Below are 10,559 nucleotides of genomic sequence, written 5' to 3'. Positions count from 1 at the left end.
TTTTCAATTCTGGCACATATCGAACATCAGTTAAAATCCTAATTGATTCATCCTGATTCCTCAACCGAATTGAACCAACATCATTTGTTGCTAATGTGGTTTCATCTGTCGTGTACACGACTCCACCTTCTTGTTCCTTGAAATCAAGGAACCATTCCCTATTGGACGTCATATAATGACTACAACCTGAGTCCAATAGCCATGTACTAGAATGACCAGTAGGCATGACAGCTAATGAAAAATCTAAGTCTTGATCAATGCACCCAACTACATTTGAATCCGCAGCAACTTTTTCTTTGTCAGGTCTACTAATCAGTTTTGGGCAGTCCTTCTTCCAATGCCCTTTCTTTCTGCAAAAAGCACACTCATCTTTGCTTAGTCTAGCTCTCGACTTGGATCTATCCCTCGTCCCCTTTCTCTGGTTTTGTGAGCATTCTCTAGTTACCAGAGCTTCTGCTGCTCCATCTCTGCTACTTTGCTTGTCTTTTCTTCTGAGCTCGTAGCTGTACAGGGCAGAGCTAACTTCACTGAGGACACCTCAACTTTTCCATGGAGTAGAGTTGTTTCAAGATGCTCAAACTCCTCAGGAAGAGATCCCAACAACATGAGAGCCAAATCTTCATCTTCAAATGCCACATCTAACTTCATCAGATCAGTGATTAACTGATTGAAATTAGTGATGTGATCACTTAGAGTTGTGCCGGGAACATAAGTGAAGCGAAATAAACGCTTCTTCATATTGAGCCTGTTCTGACAATTTTTTTTCAAGAACTTTTCCTCCAATCCAGTCCACAATTTATTTGCAGAAGTTTCTTTTGAGAACACATATTTCTGTTCCCTTGAAAGATACGATCGAATTGTACCACACGTTAAACGATTTAGCGTCCTCCATTCCTTCTCTTCAATCTCTTCTGGTTTCTCTTCTTCGATGACAATGTCTAGACCTTGATTAAAGAACGCGTCTAGAATCTCACTTTACCACATACCGAAATGACCGGTACCATCAAATGTCTCAACATTTAATTTTGCATTCATCATAGCATTTCTTGCCATAATAGACGATGACGAGCTTGTTGATGCTTGCATTGTAGATGAAGATCTACTTTCGGCCATCTCTACAAATTATATTTAGTAGCTTCTAAATGTAGAATAACAATAGCCCAATAAATCTTTTTTGATGTGGAAGATCAGACTATGGTGCAACCACAGAGCATACTAAGAAACCTCGAGCTCTGATACCAATTGTTGCGGAAGCTCTACCAAATTAAGGTATAACGAGTAAATTATTGTACCTAAAATTGCAAAATGGTAATTTTCAGGAAATATTTGGTGAGACACACTGACCTGCTTAAGTACCAATTTCCTAGACAGAATCACCTATATATGCAATTAATTGTACAATAACTCACTACAAATATACCTACAAATATAGCTACTAAATAGACAATAAAATAGAACACCAGAATTTAACGAGGTTCGGCTAATTTGCCTACGTCCTCGGACACTACCGACAACTTAATATTTCACTAGAAGAAATATTACAAAGAGAGAGAAGGAAGCAAGTTATTAGCTCTTGCTTGGTGTAATTGAATTGAGAAGGTAGAGAGCTTATTTATAACTCTCAAAACCTTCTTCAATTCATAAACCCACCGATGTGGGATTGTAATTGTGCCAAATAATTCAACAATTTTGGCTATTTCAAAGTCAATAATTGAGGCTTGGCTTTGAGTTCAACACTGCCTTCAACTCAGAATCCTATCTATGACCTCACTGAGTTCAATTTTACAAAGATGGATATACTTTCATACTGCCAATCCCATTTCTCCATAACTGTTGAAAGATAAGATACATTCAAAATTACAAGATAACGATTCTTGAACTTAAAGGGAAACTGCATATTATCTCAATGTGTTTGCAGGCGCATTGGGAGGCCATTGGCAGGAACAGGACCAACACGGTATCGCATCTTCTCATCTTGAATCAGTTTTTGTAACTTAAATCTCGTCACCACGTTATATATGTATACGAGTATCAGGAACATGGAATAGTCCTTGCCTGGGCACATACGAGGTCCTGCAGAAAATGGTAGAAATGTGCAGGATGTCGGTCCATCGCCCTCATATCTTGTGGGATCAAAAGCCTCTGGATCAGGAAAGTACTTGTGATTTTTGTTGGTTGTAAATGGACTCCAGTGCATCTGAAAGCGCAAGCTCTCATGAATGATCAAAAGTAGCAGCACTTGTCAATTTCTGTTTCTTGTTTTTCTTCTGTAATTTGTCATGTAGAGTAAGCAGAAAAAGTGCATACCTTCCATCCTCTTGGAATAGTTATACCAGCGAAATTGATATCAATCAGGGCCTCTCGAAAGGTTCCCATGCTAGGTGGTGTTAACCTCATCGATTCACATATCACATTCCAAGAATACTTCATTTTCTTGACGTCTTCCCAATTTAATAGTTCTTCAGGAGCTTTTGACCGGGCAATCTCCATAAGTTCTGCGCATTAAATAATTAATACCAAGCCTGTTACCATATTTTTTTCAAGGCAAAACTCTAAACGTTAGAAGGAAGACAGCGAAAATGGGAGAATTTGAGAGTCGAATTACAAATCTCATGACCATCTAACTATTGTTTCTACAACTTAAGCCAAGTCCCAGGACATGTTATAGGTATTTCACTTTCTTTGTAATTATGTATAAATGCAATTCTTTTCCCCCTTGCAAAAAATATCAATATCCTAGCTAGTAGGAAGTAAAAATGCCACAAATAAATGAAAATTATTAGTTAAGGTATTGAGTTGTGTACATAAGCTGAGTGGACATTAATACAATTGCAAGCTTAAATTAAAGAAGTCGACGACCTTTTCTTCTCCAATAATGGATAAGTGATATGTCAATCATTTCAAATGATATACTATATAGACACATACACATATATACATATAAACATATAAGTATTAGATGTGGGAGTTTAAACTAGTGCATTTAATTTTCTTTTCGAAACTACCCTTACTATCAATTTTAATGACCATGGTATGTTTCGGTACATTATGGGGGCTATATATGTAAAATACTCTTTAAAAAAAAAAAAAAGTGAACATAACCTACTTTGAGCTTTCGTATTAGGAATTAAATTGGAAATTGCCACTATTACAGTCTAGTTACGGACCACTAGTCTAGTTGCACCAAAAGCCTGTTACTTATTCAACCTGTTGCTTTTAAAAATTTGCTGGAAGTTCTGTAATTATTAGTTAATTAAACATTGGCCTTGTTTTAAGTGTCAAGTATACTCTCACAGGGCTTATTAGTTTCTAATTCCGAGAGTTCTTTTACTTAGTCTAGCAATATTCTATGTTGATGGATTATGGAAATTGATTAATTTCCTTTGTTGGAGTAAAATTCTATAAGAATGGCTAATGGAAATTTTTAGACAAAAAAATTAGGAAATTATATGCCTTAAGTCTAGGATTAAGCAACATTTTTTTTTTTTTTTTGCAGGGCTAAGCCACGGTTGTTTATAGAGAAATTGGGCATTGTTTAGGCCTAATTTCTATAAAATTGGACTTTGTATAGTATAATTAACAGTCATGTAATGATTCATATATAGATTGGTCATTCTTTTGGTGTAAAGAACTATTTACAAGAAAAGGGTTGACTACATAGTATTAAATGGCTGTCCTAATATCCTTGGGAGTTGGGACTGTTTTGTAATAACCAATTTTGAGTTCTCATTGTGAAATAAGATCGAATGTGGTGTGAAAAATTATATAATAGCTTTGAGAAATTTATTGAACAAGAAGAAAGTGAAATTTCTTGGGATTGCTTTTAGAAATTATAATCAACAGAATATGCAAGCTCAAATATTGGCACCAAATCCAGAACCATGGGATAAACTGACGAAGCAAAACATGATTATTGGACTAAGGAGAATTTTTCATCTTATTATTGAATAAATCAATTTTTATACAAATTCACTTAGCAGCTGTTTGCTACAATTTTGTCATCTGAGTTCATTGGTTGTCTAAATTAATCATTGGTTGAATTCAGATGTCGTACGAGTTTGCTGGCATCAAAAGTGGGCATCAAAAGTGGAGTTTTATGTAACCATGCAATTTACTGACAGTTCATTTGACAAATAGGATGACTCATTATACAAGCAGAAGTTTAAGGTTTCCGAAGGACTATACAAGAGAGGATAACTTTGTGCTAATTCAATGATAGGATTTCAGGTCCAGCATATAGTTGATAATTGGCAAAAAAAACCTCGGCAACCATTAAACTATTGGTCGGGTTAAGTTTTAGCCATTAAACCATTATAAGTTGGTCACTAAACTAACTAATCAGTCCACCCGTGACCATTGCGTCAATTAATGTTCTTAATTTATGAAATAAGCAAACATGTGGCATAGTTTTGCTCTTAATCATTAAGTGGTGGACAAAACTATCCCTGCACTTTGCCATGTGTTCTACTTATTTCATAGATTAAGAGTATTAATCGACACAATAGTCACACGTATATTGATTAGTTAGTTTAGTGATCAATTTGTGACGAAAATTTGTTTAATGGTCAAAATTTGATTCGATCAATAGTTTACTGGCAGCTATCTTTTACCATATACTTAATGATTTTTTTAATTTCTTTTTCATGCAACATATCTTTGTTAGGAAGTTCCAATGCAAGTACTTTAATTTTTCTCTTTCTGTATTGTTAGGCTGTTATGGCAGGAGAAGCAAGCTAATCAAATCACTGTTATTTGATTAGTCGAGGTGCATTATTGTCTTCTGGTTTTTGGGCAAGAATCATGTTCTACTTCTATACCATGGAAATCCCTGCTAGGGCTGTATAAGCCTAGAGGGAAAGGAAATCCACCTCTGGATTGTATACTACAGCATCATTTAGCTTCTTTTTAAATAATGAGGAGTTCATGTTCAGTTTATGACTGTAATCTACATGAATTTCTATGTAAGAAATTAATTAGATAGATTTGCTTAAATTAGATGAACTACTTGGTGGATTTGCTCAAATTAGATGAATATTAGCTTTCTATCAAGAATTAACCCCACACGTTGATAAAGATATGAAAGAAGGAGAAATCTTAATTAGTTCAACAACTAGGAGGATTGCCTATCTAGTTTCCATGGATCTTGTAATAAAAAAACTTAATCTTATTTGCATCGTAAGTCTCTTAAATTTAATTTGTCTCATAGATTAAGTTGAAAATGTTAGAAGTTTATCATTCAAGTCCCTATCTGAATATACACCCAATTGGTATCAAAATCTTGACCTGATGCACGGAATAGCTCTAAAAGTCTCCCATGGCCAATGGATCAAAGCCCACTGGTTGATTTTCTAACTACTTCTCGTTGGATATAATCTGTCGATCGCAAATGAAATGGATGAGATTTTTAAAACGTACCTTTGTAAACCGCCTCATAAATATGGGGAAGCTCAGCCAGATGGTTTAAGGCAAATGTGATTGTTGCACTTATTCCTTCATAGCTGGGAAGCATTAAAGTTAAAAGATAGGCACCAATCTCTGAATCGGACATGGAATAGGCGTTTCCCTCGAGCAGAATGCGAGACAATACGTCGGAACCAGCACTTCCTGTATCCTGAAAAACCATGTCTCTCTTCTTGGCGATGATGTTCAAGAATTGATGCTTAACCCTTTTGACTTCTTTCAAAGCACGATTATATCTGGTGCCAGGCATATTGATGGGCATTGAAAACAACCCTTGCATTATGATCCAGAAAGAATCAGATATTCTTTGAATCTGGCAAGCATCTTCAAGGCCAAGGAGCAATCTGCATGACAACGAAAGTGCATACTTCTGGCAAAGAGGATAAACCTGTATCACTTTGGAAGGATCCCATTCTGTCTTGAGATGTTCCCTTGCCAGGGCATCCATTATGGTTATGTACTGTCTCAAAGTTTTCGGATTCAGGATTTCATTATAAAGAAAAGTTCGACATTTTGAAATTACTTGCCTGACAGATTGTCCCGGAGAATCTACCAAATCCATTAGCTTGGACGCTGCAGAAGGAAGCCAAGGAGCAAGCTGGTCGTTTGCAGTGTAAAGTAAAAACTTGTTCCCAGCTGCACCACAAACTACAGCCACTTTCTTCCCAAACAATGAGGTCGCGAATACTTCTGCCGAGTATTTTTCCATCCTCTGATGAATAAATTTTTCTGGGCCACTCGAGAAAAAGTGGAGTGTCTCTCCAACAACTGGCAATCCAAATGTGCCTGTTGGAAGTATGGATGTCTTAGATTTGAAACGTTGACTTAGAAAGCCAAGAAAAATGAAGGAAACCAAGACGACTACAATGGTGAGGAAATACAGAGAAAAGGCCTCCATATTCCTGTGTTTCAATCCTACACAGACAAAAGTTGATGAATCTGTTGTCTAGTCCCTTCTGCAAGGGGTATATGCATACGCGGATATATATATATATATATATATATTTGGTGAACGGATGACGGTGGAAATGCATCTGGTTGTGAAATATATCCACACGGTATTGTGAAATGGATGTGGGATTTTCTATCTCACTTTCCTAATCCACAGTGTTGACGCCAACAACACTTGTCCTCGTAACAAATTCTGTTGCTTCGTTTGTATCGAGAGATTTGATGAAGGAATTTGAAATTCTCTCAAGTATCTCTAATTGTTTAGATTATTTAGGAAGTACTTGAATTTATACATCACAAATTATTATAGTGTTTAAAATGTGTTTTAATAATTGGTGAATTATAAATTCAAAACCTCTTAAATAAACCAAATAACTAGAGCGATTTGGGGGAATTTCAAATTATTCGTCAAATGCCTAAATACAACTTTTTGGTGGCTCCGTTTGGATTAGCTGTTTTTGGCGGTATTTTTAAAAAAATTTACTGTAGTAGATTTTTTAGAGTATATTTTGGGATATTTTTAGAAAATATTTTGGAATATTTAAGAGTAGTAGAGTTTTTAAAATATATTTTGGAATATTTTTTAAACATAAAAAAAATTTAGACTACTTTTTAGAGTACCTTTTAGAATATTTTTTAAAAATTTTTATAGCATTTGAAAAACTGAAGGACTTTATGGCAAAAAACAACTAGAGTTTTAATTCAGTTACAAGACTCATTAATTCATTTAGGGATTTAATGACAAAAGTTTTTTGTCTCATTTAATGAGTTTTTCAAAACCTCCCAACTAGAGGGATTTAATGAGACTCATTATGACAAAGGTTGAGATTGAAAAACTCATTAATGACAAAATACAAAAATCCCTAAATGATTTAATGAGTTTTTCAATTAGAATTTTTCTCAATTAATTTATTACTTCCAAAACTATTGCAATGTTGATTTTTTTTCTTTTCTTTTTTTCTTGTTTTGTAAGTGGGAGGTTTTGAACACAGGAGGACCTCCTACTTACAATTCCTAATCCTCCCACTTTACCAATTTATACCAATTTGATGGTTATACGTTGTATGCATTGTATAGGCAATTGTGCAATGTATAGACTTAATTTAGAAGATTGTAAGTCCTATTTTTTAAACTATACAGGTTCCAATAGTAGAATTATTGCTTTTATTTTTCGCACCATCTCTTTAACTTATTACCTTATAAGAGGGTCTTTCTATTATTTATTGCTATTCGGATCTTATATGATACATTGCTGCATTGGATAGGTGTTATGTTTTTTGTTTTTTTTCTTTTCTGGCAACAATCAAGTATTATTATTATTATTATTATTATTTGGATTAGTGGTAATTTATCTACATTACTCCCATTCTAACTATACTACGAAAGGATCCATTTTGGCTAAGGGGATCAAAGGAAAAGAAATCCAGCTCTCTAGGCCACAAAAGTGCACTATTGCACATTTTTAAAAGTTTTTACTATACAATGATTTGAACCCCTGACTACATGGTAACATTCCTTAATTTAGTAAGTTTCTATCAAGGCATTAGTTCCCTATTTTATATAGGTTTGAATCAATGATACATATTTTTATTTTTGACCAATCAATCCATAGTGTTTCTTTTTTGTTTGTCTTCGATATCACATATTTCCATTTTATACATAGATTAGAAATTTTACAATTGCTCATAACTTTCCATTTTTCTACTCCTATTATTTGATTTGGTTATTTATTATTATTTCTAAACTTTTGAATATTTTTACTTCTTATTGTTTTATCCTATAATTTTATGATAATACTCATACTAACCTATTTATGTTGTCTAATTAATAATTTGATAAAAATTTCTTTAGTAATTATCATGTTTTTTTTGTTTGAATCTATTTTCTTTGCAACTTATTATAGGTCAAAGCCATGTCCATTTAAGATTTGATTTCTCTATTAATTTATTGTTTAAAATTTTTTATACCTTAAACAACTTAAAAGATTGCCTCTAAAATTAGCTTTCTTATTTCAATTTCTTATTCTTTGTTTTTCTTTTATAAATGAATTATTTTCTATCTTTTTTAATAATTTATCCTTATCAAAAATTTATAATGTCCATTCTCAAACTTACAAAATTGAAAAAACTATATAGTAAATATCTATTTCTTGCATATGATACTTTACCATCATCAATTTGAATAGTCAAAATTGAATCACAAATTATTATTTATTGAAAACTAATTATTAGCTTGAGCATGAGTCAAATATTTTTATTCTATTTAGTTTCAATGTTTTCTATGTTTAGTATTTTAAAATTTTTCTTTTTGTATGAATATCTATTCAAAAGAAAACTTTTGAAGAATAAAAAATGCCGACGCAAATGTGCCTGACTAATTCTATTTGACTTGTTAATGTACTTGACTAATTCTATTTTTGGATCTTAGTATTGCATATCCTTTTCACAATTTGACTTAATTAAATTTTAGATGCTACACATATCTTTTTGTCCTATCCCAAATTGTTTCTCAATGGGTTGAAAAATAGAATGATATGAGCAATTGTATAAATATAGAAAGATGATAGAATATATCTTCGAGGTTAAGTGATATAAGCAATTGTATAAAAATAGAAAGATAATAGAATAGATTTTCAAGGTTAAGTGTTCAGACCTACTACATTAAATTACACTGTGTAGAAGTCGCAAATTAGTGGGCATCTCAACCCATGCCAAAATATACTTGAAGTTGTACAAAATTTTTGCGTTATTGATAGGTTACATTTTTATCATTAATTTTATGATTGTTTCCCTCGTTTATATTACCAAATATTATATTAATTGATTGATTCTACTCATATTTGATATTTTATGCCAATTGTAGGAAGGTGGAGCAAAAAAAATAATAAAAGAGGTGATTTTCCAATAGTTTCCCAATTCAAGATGGAGTCTAGCTACATGGAGTATTGGATGAAAATTAGGAAACTACCACTTTTTATTAGATGTCTTATTAGGGAACAATTAGCATTAGTTGGAGAAGTTTCCTTTTGTAATTAGAATTCTATTTTTGGTTGGCCAATGGACGGCCGAAGTAGTAGACTTCAATTAGGGAACAAAGAGGAAGAAAAGGCGGGAATCCCGCGTGATTACTACCTTGGAGGGAACAAGAAAAAGGAGACGCCTGCTGGTCTCTTCTTTAGTTAGTCTTGAGGGAAAAAACCAATGGTTAGGGATGGATTCCTGCAGATTTCCCTTGAGGATATGTAGCTAAATTCCCGTTTTCTAGTCGAAGGTCAATTTGAGGACTCGATTCCAAATATCTGTGAGATCGAATTATTTCTACTTATTTCTTTTATTCATTGGTATTTGTACGTTTCCTGATTTAACTTCTTATGATTGTTATGTTATTTGAATGTCAAGGGCCCGATATTCGAATTAACCCAATAATCTACTGCCAGATTAATTGATTGAATCCATAATTGTTCAATTGATTAATATTAGTGGCGACTAGCGTGATTGGTTTCATGCTAGGGAAACGTATGATCTAACTTAAATGAACCCTCATAGCATGTTTGTTGCTTAGGGTTCGGCTTTTCTAATTCTTATTGCAATCGAGAAATTAAATCCTATGGTCGTACCTAGGGTTATTTCTTGGTTAGGAAAATAGTTAATGGTCGTACCTTGACTATCAAAAAAGTAAGGAAATGCTGGTTATTTATCACGTGTATGACAATTATAACCAATCTATTAATGAGTAATTGAATTATCTTTGCATCGATGATCAGTTGAATGAACCGTGTTTGAAAAGTTGCACCTTTGACTAGAGTCGTATTGGTTATTAATTAATTCTTGTTTATTTCTATTAGTTGTTTCATTAGTTAGTTAATTAGTTATTTTATATTCTCCAAAAAACCCCTAGACTTCGGACTCTGGAAGAAATGAATTATCCTCAGTCCCTGTGGATTCGACCCTACTCACCGCTATATACAAAATTTGTATTTTTCTTGAGTAGGTAATTATTATTGTACAGGCTCGACACCTGTCAATTATTTATGTGATTTTCTTTTTATAAAAGCAAATTTCATGAATAGATCACTGAAAATCTTCCAGTATGATTTTATTTATATCACTGTTTTAATGACAGGTTAAACATGTACTGGAAATTATATA

The 10,559-nt window shown here is 33.2% G+C and overlaps 1 protein-coding gene across 1 annotated transcript; it reads right to left on the bottom strand.

The window, feature by feature from the left end:
• Positions 1–1,903: 1,903 nt before the first annotated feature.
• LOC113776945 (beta-amyrin 28-monooxygenase-like) lies at positions 1,904–6,358 on the bottom strand. The gene is made up of 3 exons (XM_027321998.1): positions 5,416–6,358; positions 2,308–2,495; positions 1,904–2,197 (listed from the first exon to the last, which is right to left on the bottom strand). Exons 1-3 carry the CDS (start codon positions 6,356–6,358, stop codon positions 1,904–1,906), a joined length of 1,425 nt encoding a protein of 474 aa, XP_027177799.1.
• Positions 6,359–10,559: the final 4,201 nt, after the last annotated feature.

This window comes from Coffea eugenioides, chromosome 7 (genome assembly GCF_003713205.1).
Source record: "Coffea eugenioides isolate CCC68of chromosome 7, Ceug_1.0, whole genome shotgun sequence".
In the NCBI taxonomy this organism is placed as follows: domain Eukaryota; kingdom Viridiplantae; phylum Streptophyta; class Magnoliopsida; order Gentianales; family Rubiaceae; genus Coffea; species Coffea eugenioides.
The sequence above is the reverse complement of the archived record's forward strand: the minus strand, read 5'-3'. Positions and strand labels throughout refer to the sequence as shown.

What these genes read in the sequence shown, in the direction of transcription:
- LOC113776945 (XM_027321998.1), bottom strand. Translation starts at nt 6,358, where the DNA reads ATGGAGGCCTTTTCTCTGTATTTCCTCACCATTGTAGTCGTCTTGGTT. An exon ending in TTATGAGGCGGTTTACAAAG is followed by an intron (nt 2,496 to 5,415) that starts GTACGTTTTAAA and finishes TTTAATGCGCAG; the next exon opens with AACTTATGGAGATTGCCCGG. An exon ending in CTATTCCAAGAGGATGGAAG is followed by an intron (nt 2,198 to 2,307) that starts GTATGCACTTTT and finishes TTGCGCTTTCAG; the next exon opens with ATGCACTGGAGTCCATTTAC.